We start from the raw sequence: 18,938 nt of genomic DNA, 5'->3' as shown, positions 1-18,938 counted from the left end.
TGCTAAGTGCAGTGCAATCCTGCAATGTGCTGCTGATTCCCCTTATCTCCCCAGTAGGATCATTGAACTTGTGGTTGTACTTGCACGTACTTTCCAGCTCACTGCTGCTGCCTTCGGGGTCTATATTCACCAACCCGAGCAAAACTGAACTCAATAGGAATCGGGGGAAAACTCTCCACTGGTTGGAGTCATGCCTAGCACAAAGGATGATGGTTGTGGTTGTTGGATGCCATTCATCTTAGCCCCAGGACATAGTTGCAAGGATTCCGCAGGACAGTGTCCTCGGCCCAACCATCTTCAGCTACTTCATCAATGACCTTTTCTCCAACAAAGTCAGAAGTGGGGATGTTCGCTGATGATTGCACAACGTTCTACCCTCGCAACTCCGAAGATACTGAAGCAGTTTGTCCCTGCGTGCAGCAGCAACTGGACAACATGCAGCTTTGGACTGATAAGAGGTGACATTCATGCCACTTAAGTGCCAGGCAATGACCAATTCCAACAAGACAGAAACTAACCATCACCTTGACATTCAATGGCATTACCATTGCTGAAACCCCCACTATCAATATTCTAGGGTTACCATTGACCAGGAACTTAACTGGTCCAGCCATATAAACACTGTGACCACAACAGCAGGTCAGAGACTGAGAATTCTATGGTGAGTAACTCACCTCCTGACTCCCCAAAGCCTGTCCACCATCTACAAGGCACAAGTCAGGAATGTGATGGAATACTTTCTACTTGCCTGGATGAGTGCAGCTCCAGCAACACTCAAGAAGCTTGACACCATCCAGGACAAAGCAGCTCGCTTGATCGTGACCCCAGCCAACACCTTAAACATTTACTCCATCCACCACTGACGCACAGTGACAACTGTGTGTAACATCCACAAGATGCACTGCAGCAACTCACCAAGGCTCCTTCAACAACACCTTCCATACTAACGACCTCTATCACCTAGATGAACAAGGGCAGCAGATGCATGGGAACACCACGATCTGAAAGTTCCCCTCCAAGTCACATACCATCCTCACTTGGAAATATATTGCTGTTCCTTCTCTGTCGCTGGGTCAAAATCCTGGAATCCCCTCTCCAAAGACAGTGCAGGTTCAAGGTGATGATTTACCACCTGCTCAAGGGCAATTAGGGATGGGCAACAAATACTGGCCATATCAGCGAAGCTCACATCCTAGGAACAAATTTAAAAATTCCAAATAGTGCAGCCTCCATAGAATCATACTACACGGAAGGAGGCCATTTGGTCCATCATGCCTGTGTCAGCTCTCTCAAGGAAACTACCAATTAGTTCCACTCCCCTGCTCTTTCCACATAGCCCTGTAAATGTGTCATTGTTGACATTCTGGAGAAGCACTTGGAGTGCTTTGTCTGAACCAGGCAGTGAGTGGTCTCTGTCCTCTTGCAAACTTCACTGTCATTCTTTGAGGAACAGTTTAACTTAAGAACTGTTGTTATGCTGGCCCATTAAGCTGCTGCAGGCCTTGAAATCCAGCAGCAACAAGCAAGTTCCCACACCCAACCAGCAATGGTACTACTGAGGAGATCACAGGGACAATTAAAATTAAGCTAACTCTGGAATATGCAGCAGAATCAGCCCGCCTTCATTCTGAGGGCATGAACAGCGTTCCAACCAGGGAACTTCAACTAAGTGGAAAATCTAAGTATCCGCAAACACATGGAGAGATCTTATCCTGGTTCAATGTTTTCAGGTGTGAACGTGATGTTATACAAACCCAGCTTTTAAATGCTGTGGCTATGTGAAGAGAGTTAAGTGTGAGGTTAAATCCATTCCCAACAGTAGCAAGCCGTACCTTCTGCCAAGAGAGCTCAAAATAGCCCTCAAAATTTGATAGCAGCTTGCTGCCTTTAGCCCGATTGTTCATCTCAGGAAGTTGACTTTAATTTGCAGGATGTGTTCTAAGTTTCCGGCACCTTGACAGGCCCGTACATCAAATTCCCAGGCTAGACACAGGAAGCACAATAATCCAAGAAAAGAATCAGATTCAGAGGCAACTGTTTACTTGCAAGGGCCAGGTAGTGATGGCATTCTGCTGTACCAGGATTAGCAACACTGTGCAGAACAGCAACCTTCAGAACAGTAATTGGTAAGATTCTATCAATTGCTGCTGATCACAGACTGATCCAGTGCCTGTCTTGGAACAATCAGAGTGCTTTTTTTCAGTGCTGGACCTGAGCCTATTCCTTTTTTATTTCATAAGGTACAAGATATAAGCTGCTTGATATTGCTACCAAAACCAAGTCCAGTTTTGGATTCATCACTCAAAGAGGATGTTAAAGACATTGAGTTAAAATCTCTCGAACTCCGTAGCCTCTTGCTGCCCTAGCTGCCTTTGAGATCTCTGTGCTCTTCAAATATCGGCCTCTTGTGCACCCCCAATTTTAATCACCCTACCATTGGCAGCTGTGCCTTCAGCTGTCTAGGTTCTAAGGGCTGGAATTCTCTTCTGAAAGCTCTCTGTCCTACTGCTGCTCTCTCCTCCTTTGAGCGCCCCCCTTAAAACCTACCTCTTTGACCAAGCTTTTGGTTATCTGTCCTAATAACTCCTTATGGGAAGTGCCTTGGAAGGTTTTGCTCTATTAAAGGCACTACATAAATGCAATTTGTTGTTGACTGTGCAGTGATTGATGGAGTTTTACACCACAGGAGATCATTCAGCTCATCATATCTGACTCTCTGAAACAACTCTCCACTCTGCTCCATTTCCCTACTCCATCCCCAAACCCTTCTCAATTTCTCCTTGACGAATATTTATCCAATTTCTTTTCAAAGCCATTATGGATTGTGCTTCCACCACATTTTCTGGTTGGAAATTCCATGCTCTAACAATCTTCTGTGTTAAAAAACAGTTCTCTTAACTTTTCCATTTTTCCTTCTCGTAATGGGCAAATCTACGTCCTCGAGTTACCAATTAACTGACCGGTTAAGACCCCTCATAATATTGAGCACCTTGATCAGAGCTTCTCTGAATTACAGATTTTGTAATCTCCCCTCATACTTAAAATTATCCCATCCCTGGTGTCACATATTAAGGAATGACTTTGGGACTCACTCAACATCTTTGTGACATCTTTCCTAAAAACAAAGTGTCCATATTAAGACATTGTGCACTGCAGTGTGTGATTTTCTCTCCATTAATTTTTCAAGGACAATGCTACTACCTGCCCCTCCAATCTAAAATTCTAATTGTGGCTTAAAGAATATATATTGCCTTTCATGTGTTATACAGCCAACTTAGTGTACTATCTGTTGTAATGTAGAAAACGTGGCAGCCAAATTGCAGACAGCAAGCTCCCAAAATGACAATGAGATAAATGACCAGATAAATAGCCTTAGTGATGTCTGTTGGGGTATACATATTGACCAGGACACTGGGATGAAGACCACTGCTGTTCTTTGAGATAGTGCCATGGGAACGTTCACATCTATCCAAGAGGGCAGATGGGGCGTCAGTTTAACATCTTGTCCAGAAGCCGGCACTTCTGACCCTGCAGCAGTCTCTCAGTACCACACGAAAATATCAGCCAAGATTTTGTGGTCGCCTTTCTAAAGCATGTTTCTGGAAAGCATAAGCTTTCACCTAGAGGTGAGACTGCTACCTCTGAGCCGTGGGGCTGAAAGCTTATAATTTATATTGACATGTCATAGCATCAGGTTAAATATAGGAAAAGAAACCTCCTGCTGATTGCCACCTACCGCTCCCTCCTCAGCTGATGAAACAGTACTTCTCCATGTTGAACACCACTTGGAGGAAGCACTGAGGGTGGCAAAGGCACAGAATGTACTCTGGGTGTGGAATTTCAATGTCCATCACTAGTAGCACCACTACTCACCGAGCTGGCTGAGTCCTAAATGACATAGCTGCTAGACTGGGTCGGCGGCAGGTGGTGAGAAAATCAACAAGAGGGAAAAACATACTTGACCTCATCCTCACCAACCTGTCTGCCAGTGAATGGAGGACGACAATTAAACAACTCACTGGAGGAGGAGGCCCCACAAATATCCCCATCCTCAATGATGGGGGAGCCATCGTAAGGCTGAAGCATTCAGCCAGAAGTTTCAAGTGGGTGGTCCATCTCAGCCTCCTCTGGAGATCCCCAGCATCACAGATGCCAGTCTTCAACCAACTCGATTCGCTCCACGTGATATCAAAAAATGACTGAAGGCACTGGATACTGCAAAGGCTATGGGCCCTGACGATATTCTGGCAATAGTACTGAAGACTTGTGTTCCAAAACTTGCCGTGCCCCTAGCCAAGCTGTTCCAGCGCAGCTACAACACTGACATCTACCCATCAATGTGGAAAATTGCCCAGGGACATCCTGTACGCAAAAAGCAGGACAAATCCAACCCAGCAAATTACCGTCCCATTGGTCTACTCTCGACCCCTTCAGTAATGGAAGGGGTCATCAACAGTGTTTTCAAGCAGCACTTGCTTAGCAACAACCTGCTCATTGACGCCCAGTTTAGGCTCTGCCAGGGCCACTCAGCTCCTGACCTCATTACAGCCTTGGTTCAAACTCAGACAAAACAAACTCCAGAGGTGAAGTGTGAGTGACTGCCCTAGATATCAAGACAGCATTTGACCGAGTATAGCATCTAGCAAAATTGCAGTCAATGGGAATCAGGGGGAAAACTCTCCACTGACTGGAGTCATACCTAGCACAAAGGAAGATGGTTGTGGCTGTTGGAGGTCAATCGTCTCAGTTCCAGGACATCACTGCAGGAGTTCCTCAGGGTAGTGTCCTTGGCCCAACCATCTTCAGCTGCTTCATCAATGATCTTCCATCTATCATAAGGTCAGAAGTGGGGATGTTCGCTGATGATTGCACAATATTCAGCACCATTCGTGACTCCTCAGATACTGAAGCAGTCCATGTCCAAATGCAGCAAGACCTGGACAATATTCAGGCTTGGGGTGACAAGTGGCAAATAATATTCGCGCCACACATGTGCCAGGCAATGACCATCTTCAACAAGAGAGAATCTAACCATCGCCCCTTGACATTCAGTGGCAATTACCATCACTGAATCCCCCACTATCAACATCCTGGGGGGCTACCATTGACCAGTAACTGAACTGGACCAGCTATTCAAATATCGTGGTCCCAAGAGCAGATCAAAGGCTGGAAATCCTGCGGCGAGTAACTCAGCCCTTGACTCCCCAGAGCCTGTCTACCCTCTACAAGACACAAGTCAGGAGTGTGATGGAATATTCTCAACTTTCCTGGATGAGTGCAGCTCCAGCAGCACTCAAGAAGTTTGACACCATCCAGGACAAAGTAGCCCGAATGATTGGCACCACATCGACAAACATTCACTCCTTCCATCATTGATGCACAGTGGCAGCAGTGTGTACCATCCACAAGATGCAAAGCAGGAACTCACCAAGACAGCACCTTCTAAATCCATGACTGCTGCCATCTGGAAGGACTAGGGTAGCAGATGCATGGGATCACCACCACCAGCCAGTTCCCCACCAAGCCACACATTATCCTGACTTGGAAATATATCATTGCTCCTTCACTGTCACCAGATCAAAATCCTGGGCCTCCCTCCCTAACAGAACTGTGGGAGTACCTACACCACATGGATTGCAGTGGTTCAAGAGGGCAGTTCACCACCATCTTCTTAAGGGCCATTAGAAATGGGCAACAAATGCTGGCCTAGCCAGCGACACCCATATCCCATGAATGAATTTTTAAAAAATTACCTCTTTGCTTTTTGCATCTACATCTCTATTTATAAAAGCCAGAAAGCCACACAATTTGTTTTATGCATCTTGGTCAACTTGTCACAAGGCTTGGTGTCAAATTTTGTTTCTGTAAAGCCTTGGAATATTTTATTACCTTAAAGGCTGTACTCAAGTACAATTTGTTGATGTCCTCTGTGTAATGGAAAGAAAGGCACTCTTCAGTCTGTTGACAGCTACCTACGGGAGTCCCAGTTCTATGACATTGAAGGCAATGTGAACGTTCAGATCACTGAACAAATTTACAAGAGAAACATGAAACGGTGGAGAAGTGACACCCTCCTACCCCAAGTTGCTTACAGTGTCCTGCAGGTTCCATACAGTGCTCAGAGAGTTAATAGCAGCTGTCCGAACAGCCTTTTCTTGTGAACACAATGGTTGTTTCCTGCCCATCTAATTGCTGAGCATTTCTGCTTTGCCTGCCTTCAGAATATAAATACTTTGTACCTCAAGGGAGTTGCATTGTTATCTATCCTCATGGGGGTTACAGCACAACTTTCAGAAGCAGGGCACTGTGTATCGAAACCAGTAAAGATAATGACCAACCACACCACACGCTTGCACAGGGTAAGCACAGGAAAGACCTGCAGAGGAAGCAATACAAATCATAGCTTGGCAGCAGTTCAAGAGGCGGACACTGGCCTTTCACCTCTGGGATTTGGGTACAAAACCAACCAAGACTGTTCCTAATTCAGCAATCTCAGGACGGCTGGCGTGGGCAGTGGAAAAGTACCACCAGTGCAGTCAAGATATTCTTCTGAGTCAAGGTACATTTTGGCGAATGTAGCTTCAGCGAAGCTTAATGCTGACACCACTGTACCCCTGCATAAACATACCACACCTTGATAAGTACAGAAAGACTGGATAAACACTGCAGACAGGGGGGTGAGAGTTACCTGATAAAATAACAGCAGAATATCAGACTCAGCACAAAGACAAAGATTCCAGTGCCGAATATCACCATGTAGATGTTCAACGGAAGATCCTGGAAGGTTATTGGAGGCATTGTGCACGATTTATTCGAGTAAATCAACCCCAAACCACAGAAACATCCTGGGAAAGTGAGAGAAACAGGAGTGAGACATTAATGGTTCACATGATATCTTAGGGTCAAAACTTTAATTTCCCTTCCCCCACCTTCTTCGTGATGTTAGGAGACTGTGCACCTATATTATTCTCCCTTGCAAATTTTCTCCCAGTTCTCCTGAAGGGACTGTCACTCACTGTCTATCCCTTTATTTGTGCATGTGTGTCAACTGGCTGTTTCACCACGGGAGGAATTCCAGTCACATCCACACATGCTCAATTTCCATCGAGGGGATTCAGAAGTAGGAGATCTGGCTGATTTTTACTTCCTTAGGCAAAGGCCACTAAGGGCAATTGTGTCCAACTGGCTCCCACTCTGGCAGAGACCAGTCAGCCTAACAGATAATGTTACTTTAAAAAAAAACCCAAATGGAGGGCAAAGACCCATGGTGCAGGACATGAATAAAGCTGAAAAGAGTAGCAAATAAGAATAGGTAAATTAAGAAGTGATGACTTGGAATTTTGGTTTTAATAGTCTGTGATTCCGAATGCAGAAGGGAGGAAACTGATAACCACCTCAGATCACTGGAACATTCTGTTTCTGAGAAGTAGCTATGGTTCCACCACAAGGAGTCAGGGACAGTTCACCATCTAGGTCTGAAGCATGTGAATATCTCTCAGTAAGCCTGATATACACTGCAACACATCATTCCTAATCTGCACTGAAATTTAGCCTCCATTATGATTGTTGTAAATATCAAATATGATATGGCAGCACAGTTACTGGACCAGTAATCCAGAGGAATCCAGAGGCCTGGACTAAAGTTTGGAGACAGAGGTTCAAATCTTTCCACGGCAACTGGGGAATTTAAATTCAATTAATTAAATAAATTAGCATAAAAATGCTATCAGTAATGATAACTATCAAACTAGCAGATTGTTGTAAAGATATATTTGGTTCTCTAATGTCCTTCAGGGAAGGAAATTTGCCATCCTTACTTGGTCTGACCTGTCTCTGAAATGTTTTTGGCTCTGGACTGACCTCTCAAACGGCACAGCAATCCACCCAGTTGTATTTGATGGGATGGTACACCACCACTTTTTCAAGGGCAATTCGGAAAGGGCAACACATGCTGCCCTTGCCAGCAATGCCCTCATCCTAAGAATGAACTAAAAGAGTGGTGCTTGTAATTAAAAATTTGGAGGGGCGCACCAAAATACAGGAAGACATAAACAGGCTTGCGGAGTGGGCAGATAAATGGAAATTTATATTCAATACAGCAAAACATGAGGTGGTTCATTTTGGTAGGAGGAATAAGGAAGCCATCTATTTCTTGGAAGACAAGAAACAAAATAGGATGCAGGAACAAAGAGATCCAGGAAGACATACGTAAATCAGAGAATCACGTTGGTAAGACCAAGAAGAATGCAAACAAAGCATAGGTGTTCATTTCTGGAGGAACAGAATACAAAAACAGCAGAGGTATGTTAACTTGTCATAAACCCTTGGTTAGACTGTACCCAACCTGCTGTGCTGTTCTGGCCTTCATGCTACAAATACAATATTGAAACATTGGAGAAAGCATGGCAAAGAGTTGCAAGGATGTTACCAGAATTGAGAGGATGCAACTATCAGGAAAGATTGGCCAGGCTTGGGCTCCTGTCTTTGGATAGAGTTCTGCAAAATGATTATGGTTTTTCTTTCTTGGGGTGATGGGGAGAATCCGTTTCCACTTTTGGGTGAACAAGGGGAGGTAATTATAAGAGTCAAACAGGCCAAATAAAGATTTCAGGAGGAATTTCTTGACTCGTGCTTTACACAGAGTGGTGAGAATGTGGAACTCAGTGCCGCATGGAGCGCTTCAAGCATTCAAGGCGAGGCTTGATGCATACGTGAGGGAGAAGGAAATTGAGGAATATGGGTGCAAGATGGGAAAGAGTGGGAGGCGGCCTATATGGAGTATAAACACTGGCATAGACCAGTTGGGCTGAATAGCCTATTTCTATACTGAGGATTATATGCAGGTTACTGTACATTACCTTGAGAGATAATCAGGTCCTGCTCTGGTACTGGGTCTCACTCTTATTCAACACCTGGGATGCTGCAGGCATGACTCAGTGGCCATATTCAAATAGCATTTTACTTGCTATATTGAATATACATATTACACTTAAACACACATTAAATCGATACCAAAAAGAGTGTATATCCATGCTCGTACACTGAGTATATGATCTTACAAAAACAATCTCTCTATGCACAAGGGCCTATGAATCTCTATTTTGCCTGGCAGGCATTTTTGTAAACAACATTCTGCCTCCTGAACCCCTGTGATCTCCATTCTTCATTCCCTGGACCCCTCTGACCCTGATGGTAATCGAGCTGCATTCCTCAGAAACTGAACCCCGATACTTTTCTGACTCGGAACCCGAGGGGTTCGTTCCTCTTACCAACACCCCCCCCCCTCCCCCCAGCCCCCGTGTAGCTCCATTCTTTGAGCCTCAATAATCTCCCCATCCCGAAGCGGGCTCCCCTGCATTCCTGGTTGAGCGGCGGATGAATGGCTGTCTCCTGTAGTCCAGCGCTTACGCCGCACACAAAAGCCTGGGCTGGCGACGGCCGGCTGACCGCTGCTGCCGTGCGAGAAGGGGGAATCCGTCCTTCTCATTGTTCTCGGCAGCTCCGGCGCTCTCCCCCATTCACCATCAGACCACTGAACAAGATGCACAGACCCTCGGTTTCAGCTAGGACACAATTTGACACAAAAAGACAGCCTCCTTACCGTTACACCACTGGAAAGGGTGCATCAATGGTCCCAGGTACTGATCTCAACACAGAATTGGGGGTTGGAGGGGGGAGGTGGGGGAAGCTGAAAGGCTGGCGGCGGAGACTGGCTGTGTCTGTGCCCCCACCCCCCCCCTCCCTCCCTCAAAACAGCGCCAAGTCTGCGTTACACTGTGAAAACTGACAGGGGTAAGCCCCAGGGAAATCCTCTGCTAAACACAGTGAAAGGCCTGCTGGCTGGAGACAGCTCCTGCACACTTCCCCCTTGTCTCTCCAGCCCGAGTGCAACTTAAAACGTTAAAGGAGCTGATCTTCTTCCTCTTCCTTTTCCAGTCGAGGCCAAGTGCGTGTGCCTTGTGCTCGCTCCACGCCTCCGGCTGACAGCCGAACACTCAGAACAACGCCTGGCTTCAAATAGTCAGACGCGTCAACAGAGAGAGAGAGAGGGAGACATCAGCAGGCAGGCAGGATTGACAGATGAACAGTCAGCCAGTTCCCACCCGTCTCAGTGCGAGAGCACACTCCTCTTGTGATTGATTGTGCGTGTGGGGATGCTCCTTTTGGCGAGTTTGTTGCACCGATGTATCTTCAAGACAAGGAGAAACTAAGCTCCATTCTGCTTGTTTTTGACTGGAGTAGACTGCCTGCAACTCATTCATTTGTACATAACTTGTGATTGCCCCAACGCTTCCCAATCCTTTTTTTTAAAAAAAAATCATTCGCAGGATGTGGGCTTGGCTGGTTAGGCCAGCATTTATTGCCCATCCCTCGTTGCCCTTGAGAAGTTGGTGGGTGATGAGCTGCCTTCTTGAACTGCTGCAGTCCATCATCTCGGGATGTGTTTGTCCAGATGTGTAGCTCTGAGTATACAGGCAAGGGAACAGGTATCCAGATGTTTCCAGGACATACAGTCCAGTGGAGCATTTTGGTTCCACTTTGGGACTGTCCCAATCACATGCACTGTGATTCCAGAGGGCAGTCAGTCACAAAGACTAAGCTAACTGGGAGAGTGGACTAGTTTTCTGTATTAAGTCATGGCGCCTGTTAGAATAGGAGGCTGGGAGAGTCATGGCCTGAGTGTAATGCAGATGATGTTCCCAGGGACACACGCCAAGACAAACATCAGCTGCAGCTGGAGGATCATCAACGCTCTTTGGTCTACCCGAAACTTGTTGGTTTTCCAGTGCAAAGAGTTGTCCATGACCAGGTCTTGCAGACTGGCACATTCCAAGGCCAAGGACTACATGCTGAGAGACGCACTAAAGTTTGAGGCAGCCATTGCAGAGGCCAATGAGGAAAGGTCACTGTCTGAGGACTTTCAGCCAGAGTGCATCAAGGGGCTGGTAACTGTGTAGAATGCCTTGAGCTGCATGACTCACATAGAATGTATACAGTAAATATTACATATTTCACAATTGTATTGAAGCACCTCAGAATGCAACATGATCAATGTAGAAAATTTGAATATCATTGCAATTTGTGTAATGACCATTTTGAAATGTTTTGTAATGTTCTTTTAGACATTTGATGAATGAAGTATATTCTTGAAAAAAAGGAATGCCGATAATGCTTATGCCAGGCGCTAGGAAGACGTGCAGCTGGGAAAGACATTGTGAAAAGCTAAAATGGCAAGGGTGAGACTGTGAATGGGAAAACTGGTAAAAAGCAGGGTGCTGCAGGAACAGGCGGAGGGGAGAATAGGATAAGCAATCCTGTGTATCTCACACATTAAACCTAATTTTCTGAATGTAGGTTTTCAAAAAGGAGCAGTACTAACTGTAGGCATACAGCAGCAAACTTTAGGCTTCCTATGCATTTCTATCCACTCTGACCGGGAAATCAAGAGGGGGAAGTCTGTGATTTTCTGGCGGTTACCTCTTGATAGTCGGGAGGCTCAAAGCCAGAGGCATACATTCGGGCAACCAGCCCAATTATATAATACAGCATCCAGGAATAACTGACAATCCTGAATTTTAAATTGCTTTACAAATCAGCTAAACTCTTCAACCTTTGAAGGCTGGAACAGAATTTCAGGAACGGTTTAGGGAGTTCTGATTGTACATCACAGACCTGAAACATTAACTCTGTTTCTCTCACCACAGCTGTTGTCAGACTTGCCGAGTGTTTCCAACATTTTCTGTTTTAATTTCTGAGTTCCAGCAGTATTTTGTTTTCAATAATAGTTTTTTAATTCAATGCCACTTCCCTTCCAGGAATGCACACTTTGAGGAAGTTCTGCACTTTTCTCTGACCAGATTTCTGTTTGTCTCTTCCACTTTGTTCACCTTCGTTGTTGTGGGGTTTTGGCAACAGTGCAGTAGATCTGAATAAGTCTTTGTAGTCATATGTAGGTTACCTAAGTCTTCATTGACTCTGAGAAATATATAAACAAATGTACAGTAAAGGGTACAAGCTAGGAGTTGGCTCCATGCTTGCTGGTCCTCACACCTTTGTCCAATAATCAACTGACCATGGGTACAGGTTATGTGTTCTCTTATATCACTGTGTGGGTAGTACTGTATTCAGTCTCACATTAACCCTATATGTGCCAAACACTTATACTACACCTCCCCCAAGTCTTTATCCAATGTATTTTAAATGATTATAGTTTACCTTATGCCTTACATTATTATTCCTATCATACATTCACAATGTCATTGCTATATTATCACTGCCCCGCCTCCCCCCTTACATCTCTTGCATTTAAAGGTTCAGGTGGTCTGAAGGCCTTATAACCCTTCCATATCTCGTTCACACTACTGTTGGAGTGGTAGGCTCTGTCGCTGCTGGCTCTTCCTGTAGGTTTGCAGGTTGTTCTTGCATCTGCATAGGTTTTCATCCTTTTCTTCTATTCCTTCATGTTCAACCGCACTTGTTTGGTTTGGCTGTTGCGCTGGTCGATGATTGCTACCTTAGCTGATTTCTTGCTGGGTGGACGAACATTGTGCTTGTTGCCTTGTCGCTTTTTTCACTTCTTCTGTCATCATGTGGGTTGTCACAATGTATGGGGAAGCTTATGTATCAAAAATGGAACCCTCATACCCACTTGCTTCACAATTTTATCCAAATTTTTGAGTACTTCCTTTTTTTCCAGTTGATTTTCGAGCTTATGAATCTTTTCATTCAGCTCAGCAACTACTCTGGTCAGCTGAGTTGCCTTTGTTTTATAGTTATCTGCGGAACTCATATACACTTGACAACTTCACCTGGACATTTAGTTCTGTTCAGAATCTGTCTTCTGTCGTCACTGTCTGCTCCTCAGACTCTTTCAATTCACTCGTTAGATCAATCTGTTTTGTAGAATTTCTCTTATCTGCTTTCAAAGTCTGGATTTGCTCTTCCATACTGTGTATCTCAGCCTTCACGTTGTTCAGATTGGGCCAAAGTTCAAGAAATTCATCAGTTTTCATTGTTAATTCTGCTTTCAAGCAACTTTTCTGCTGATTGAGCAACTCCTTCTCCTGTTCCAGGCATTTTGCATGATGCTTACTGGAGACTTCTGGCGCTTTAGGTTCATCAAGTTTTAAATGAAGATCTATCTTAGTTGAATTTGCTTCTACAAATTCATCATTTAAGGATTTCTACTTGCCGTGAGCAACATTCCAGTGTTCTCATAAGTTTTCACTTTTCCTTTGCAAACTCGTATGTGAAAGTTGGTTCTCTACACTGATCAGTTTTTCTTTAGTAGAGCATAATTCCTCTGCGCTATCTTTCAAGCTCACTTTCTGTAAATGCACTTATGTCAATTGTTTCTGGTACTCCTCACGCTCTTTTGTGAGAAGTTCTACTTTCTCTTGCCAGTCTAGGTTCTTGATTTCCATTTCTTCATATATCTCTTTGGGAATGTAATGTTTTTCTGAGTTTTTGTCTGAATGTCTAAATGTCAGAGCAGGTTTCTTCAGCTCGGTGGTATCTTTCTAGTCCCACTTGGCTTCCTCCTGGAGTATAGAATACTCCTGAGTCTTCTCTGCCAACTGGTTCGTCAGTTCCTTCAGAGTGACATTAAATTAATTTTGCTTCACTTCATAATTTTCCAGAGAACAAACTTTGATCTGAACAATCATTGTAACATGTGAAGGTCCTTTATCAGGTTTTCCTTTCCTTTGTGAAGCACAATTACTTTGTCTTGAGCTTTCTTGTAATTTAACAGAGTTTAATTGAACTTGTTCTGCTGTTCCTCCATTCTGCTGTTCAATCTAGTCTTTATTCCTTCATGCTGCTGAAGCATTACGTACTGTTTTTGAATTTAATCTTGAAGGACAGTTAGCTGTTCTTTCAACAGTTTATTTTCATGTTCAGCCTTGCCCTATCACTCTGCGCTTCAGAGCATTGCTTTGTTACTACTGAAAGTTACAATGCAGCTTTTTCTGAAATCGTATTCAAATTTTAAAAAATACTAATTTTATCCCAGGGACATGTCTTGATTCCTCGAAGAGTCTTTCAAGGCCGCAACTTCTCGGTATGCATTTTCTGCCTGCTGCCGTCCCTGGCTGCATTTCCGGTTGAGTTTTCCCAAACCCACTTTGATTTACCAACAATAAAATTCAGAGTTGTTATTTCCTCCTGACACCTTTGTGAAATCTCAGAAATTTGTTTCTTTAGATCTCAAACAGTTTGGTTTATTCAAAACTGTAGTTTATCATCCATTTTCAAAGGTATATACTGAGTTTGAATTTTGTGTTTCAAATCTTCCAATTCAGTTTTGTTGCGAATGTTTTCCAACCTTATTTCATTTTCCTTTTGCAGCATTTGTTATGTATTTTATACTTGATCAGATAGCTTTCCTTCATTCACAGTCAGCTGCTTGCTCCATACTGCCACCTGCTGTTGCAGGTCAGCTTCCAAAAAAGATCTATTTTTGGGATTTACAGAAAGTTCTTGGCCTCTCTAGCACCCTTGTGTAGCTTACTCAGGTAATGTCTTTTTCTCTTTCGTAGCTTTACTGGGGGTTTTCTATTACTATTTTTAAGCTCTGAGTGCTCCACAACTTGAAGATTAAAATACTCATCAAAGCTGGTTGAGGATTCATCAATGCCTTGCATCTTTTGCAAATGCATCAAATGAGTATAAAATGTATTATCTTGTACTTTTCTGATTTCTGACTTAAACCTGACGTACTCCCGTAATATACAAGTTCTCTTTTCCAAAATGCCCAATTTTGGGTCTGGTAGTTTTAATTTACTATCCATGGCTATATTTCTTAACAGTTGAGTATATCTTTAATTTTCTTTTCTTCCAAGATGGCTCCAGAGGAACATTTTTTTCTTCTTGCCACACTGCTCAGGTTTTGGTGGGCTCCCGTTGTGCCGATGGGGCTGTCTTTTTAAGCTTTTCATTCTCTGCAGGGAATCTTTAAAACAATAAGCCAAGGCCATCTAGTGGATTTCTAAATCAGAGAAATTTTTTTTCCATTCAGTTGAGCTCGGCCACTATGTGTTATGATGACAGCTGTGGACCCATTGCTATGGCTTTCTGAATTTCAAGATGGCGTCATGGTCACTTGGAGACAAAGGGATTTCCTTGGTTTGCCAGTTTTGGCAGGCTCCGCAACAATGGCAAATGCTTTCAGCTTGAAAACATTTTCAACAATGGCTGGCTAGAAAGGCTGCCTGCCAGGTTCTCTTGCTCAGCATTTATGTATAAGTCACAAATTCGTAGAATCCTGGCTTTTCCTTGCTTTTAGCGAGTTTAAAAAGTTGCAATTCTCCCAGAGTGTTCAATTTGTTATTTATAAATCTTTTCAGGGCGAGCTCGGACACAACGTGTTCAGATGCTGACTTGGGGATTGAGTTTTTAGCGATGGCTTTTTCAAACTGCACTTCTGACTCTAACATTTTTAAACACTTCTCAGGACTTGCTGCAAGCTGTAATTTTAAATCCTTGCTTGGTCTGCTGACTCTGTGCTCTGGGATTTGAAGCTGGACTTCCAAAGGAGGTGCACTGGAGTCTTCTGCTGCAGTAAGGAATTTTAAATCACTGCCTTCAGCTTCCCAGCCTTTCTTTGGAGCATTTTCTTGATGATTTTTACTCTGCGCCTGTGCTTCTGGAGTATCTTTTCAGGTACGACTGCTTTGCTGAACCTTTTCTAAGTCTTCCAGAATTTTAGTTTTTCTCTGCATGTTCTGCAAAGTTTTGGGTTTTTCCTCAAGCTGCCACCAAGTTGTAGAGTCTTGGTTATGTGCTGTCTTACATCACTGTGTAGGTGGTATAATACTCAGTCCCATATTAGCCCACATATGCCAGACCCTTCTACTACAGAGTCACAGAATTTCTATGGTGTAGAAGGAGGCCATTCGGCTCAACGTGTCTGCACCTGCTCTCTGAGCATTTTAACTTTATGCCATTCATTACAACCTACTTCTTTTTCCATGTATTGGGTCCCAATGAAAGATCACAGACCTGAATATCAAATCTACTTTTCTCCCGAGATTCTGCCATATTTTCTGCGTATTTCCACCACTTTGTTTTTATTTCAATGAATGGTTGCTCCTCGAGCTCGCTTGATTGAATTAGTTCTGTATCCTGTCAGTACAGTGTTGAACCTGTGCCTTTACACAGTATTACACATTCTATCCAGACACTGTGCTACATCAAGTATACACATACTCTACAATTGTACGTGGTGCTCTACTCTGCAAACATATGATGAAACATGTGTTGTGAGGGCCATCTTTCACACAGATTTTTACACATTGAGTGATCACAGGTGGAGAGACATTCAGTTGTGCAGGATAAGGTAGTTTGCTCTAAAAAGGAGTTGCAGGTACTTTCTACATAGAAGAGTTTCACATCCGTATCTATCTTGTGATCTCTGTGTCTAGAAATGGCCAAATGTTTATGGCACGATTACAGCTCAATGCAGCAAAGACATGCAAGATCTACGTGGGACATTTCGTCTGTGTATATATACAGGTACGGTTGTGTTCTATATACATATATATATATATATGAGTGCAATATTTATGTAGCATGTACAGTAAATAGGACAGCTGTAAAAGCTCCATAATTCCACTTTCATCAGAGGCAATGCTGGAACTTGTCACTGTGATGAAACATCTATTAATATTTAGCTTAACAGCTGTGATTAAAGCCGAGTTATGAAGCTTCCCAGATGGTTGAAGATTATGGTAATGGCTCGTAGAGACTTGATAGTACCAGCCTCCACTTGCGATCTGTGTTGAGTTCCCTGATTCCAACCAGGAAGGCAATAGGTTGCACTACAACTGGCTTCAGGGACTTTGGACTAAGCAAGGGCAAATCTTTCAGGGTTTGTTATGGCACAGTGGATGGTAAATGCTGAGCTGTTCAAGTCCCAGAGGGAAACTTGAAATAATTATTTTACAATTTGTATTTATTTTGAGATGAGTACCTTGAATTCAGTAATAAGACCATTGAGTCTTATAGGTTTCTTATAAAACGAAATTAAAACTTTATTAATAAAAAAAAAATTTTAAGCACATACATAGGTTTACAAATTACTACTATGATAACTCCTATCTCCCCTAGTTAATCTAACTCCCAGTTACGGCAACAGTAAAACACACAGATTTTAAAAGTCCAAGGCAAAGTAACATGATACCCTGAACAGTCAAATTCAAAGTGAGTTTTCTTCACTTCAGTTCGTGCAGACAGAAACTTGAGGCTTAGAGGCTGGAGGCTTTTCACCTTGTTAGATCTTAGAATGCCTTCCTCTCACACATAACCTAATCTCCTTTATACAGGTTTCTCCCTTTTTAATGTAAATTCCATTTTCCCAATATATGTCTTTTTAAGTCTACTTTTCTAATAATAAAAATCTTTCATAGTACCAACTTTATCAGTAAGCTTTGGGGAAAATAAACACACTGTTTGGCTTATACTGGCTAAGTGTAACATTTCACCACCTCTTTTGAAATTCAAATCACTCTGGTTTATCTAAAAATGCATTTTTTCCTTTACACCTCATATTCTAAAACTTCAGCCATGTTTACCTGTTTAACACTTGAAATCTAGCCTCTCTTCTGATACATCAAAGCCTTCAGACCAGCTGTTTTTAATTCAATTAAGTCACACACACAAACAAACATACATACACACACATATCGTCATGTAGCTATTAATGTATATAATATTATTGGAAAATATTTTTTCTTTTAAAGTAGAAGTTTAGTCTCTGGGTGTGTCTTAATTGGATTAAAGCCAGCTAGTCTGGGTGCTTTGATGTGTACCAGTTTTGAGATTTAAGAGAGGTAGAGTGCGTTTGCATTTTTTGAATAGATTATTCAAGAATTGGGTGAAATTTGGCACCTAGCTAGCAGAGACCAAGCAATATGTTTATATTACTAATAAAATTGGTACTATGAAATGGGTTTTATTGTTAGACGAGGTGGAGTTCAAAGGGCTGGTGATACAATGAGAACTTACAGTCAACGAGATATGCTAGATATCAGAGGGCAGTTTTCACGTATGAAGGCACAGACAATGTAAGATGAAAGCAGCTGTAAGCCTACAACTGTCTCCACAGGAACCAAAGTGAAAGGAACCTCATTTTGAATTCGTAATGTGAAAATGCTTTGCCTGGTGTCCGGTTAAGTCTGTGGGTTGCTGTTACCTTAATGGAGATTAGTTTGGGAATTTGTTAAAAGTTATGATAGAAGTAATTTGTAGCTATGTAGATATACTTAACTTGTGTAAATTAATAAAATGTTTCATTTAGTTTAATATAAAACCTCTCGAGAACTGGTGGTCTGATTCTTGAATTTAAGGTTGCGTCTCAAACATACCACTTAAAAATATAGGTTATGACAGTTGTTTAAAGTTTCCCTCTGGGATTTTTAAAGAACTCAGCTTTACAGAAAGGCTGTCTCATAACACTATTCCTATTTTACAATAAATTCCAATAACATGATGAAAATTATTATATTTCGTGACAGGGTTTTACTTTTAAGCATTAGCCACGGGCCCCACCTGGGAACTGTGGCTGCAGACAGTGGATGAAGGTAGGAGGACCAGGATATGCTGCACTTCCATGGTCAAATAGCATCTGTGCACAAAAACTTCAGTGAGAGTTACCAAAGATGTACTTCAACAAAAACCAGTACCTTTAGAAGTGGAGGAAAATAACTAGCAATTTACTTTGATCGAAGTTTTTCAGTTAGCTTTTGCATTGAGTAATTTGAGGTAAGCAATTTGTGGCTTCTTGAGCGCAACTTGTGCAGCAATCCTTTTTGAGTCCAATGCTACCAGCTAAGTGACATCTGTCAGTCATACCTACAGTTTGTCTTGTATGTCAGGTGCATAGAAACGTACAACAATGCTTGAGTCACCATATCAAATTGCTAAGAAATCCATGCAGT

At 42.8% G+C, this 18,938-nt stretch overlaps 1 protein-coding gene and 1 pseudogene across 2 annotated transcripts in view; both read right to left on the bottom strand.

The window, feature by feature from the left end:
- rnf122 (ring finger protein 122) overlaps nucleotides 1-18,938 on the bottom strand; it is a 30,538-nt gene that overhangs the window by 6,266 nt on the left and 5,334 nt on the right. Inside the window, exons 2-3 of one of the 2 annotated variants that reach the window (XM_078565515.1) lie at nucleotides 9,602-9,646; nucleotides 6,689-6,845 (exon numbers count right to left, since the gene is read on the bottom strand). In XM_078565515.1, the coding sequence (XP_078421641.1) occupies nucleotides 6,689-6,845; nucleotides 9,602-9,626 (182 nt within the window). In that variant the 5' untranslated portion in view covers nucleotides 9,627-9,646. Of the gene's footprint in view, nucleotides 1-6,688; nucleotides 6,846-9,601; nucleotides 9,729-18,938 lie in introns of those variants that run through there. The other variant, XM_078565516.1, reaches the window with a different exon arrangement.
- LOC144694745 (uveal autoantigen with coiled-coil domains and ankyrin repeats-like) lies at nucleotides 12,828-14,792 on the bottom strand (annotated as a pseudogene).

This window comes from Cetorhinus maximus, chromosome 20 (assembly GCF_964194155.1).
Source record: "Cetorhinus maximus chromosome 20, sCetMax3.hap1.1, whole genome shotgun sequence".
Classification (NCBI taxonomy): Eukaryota; Metazoa; Chordata; class Chondrichthyes; order Lamniformes; family Cetorhinidae; genus Cetorhinus; species Cetorhinus maximus.
This window is presented reverse-complemented; position numbering and strand designations above follow the sequence as displayed.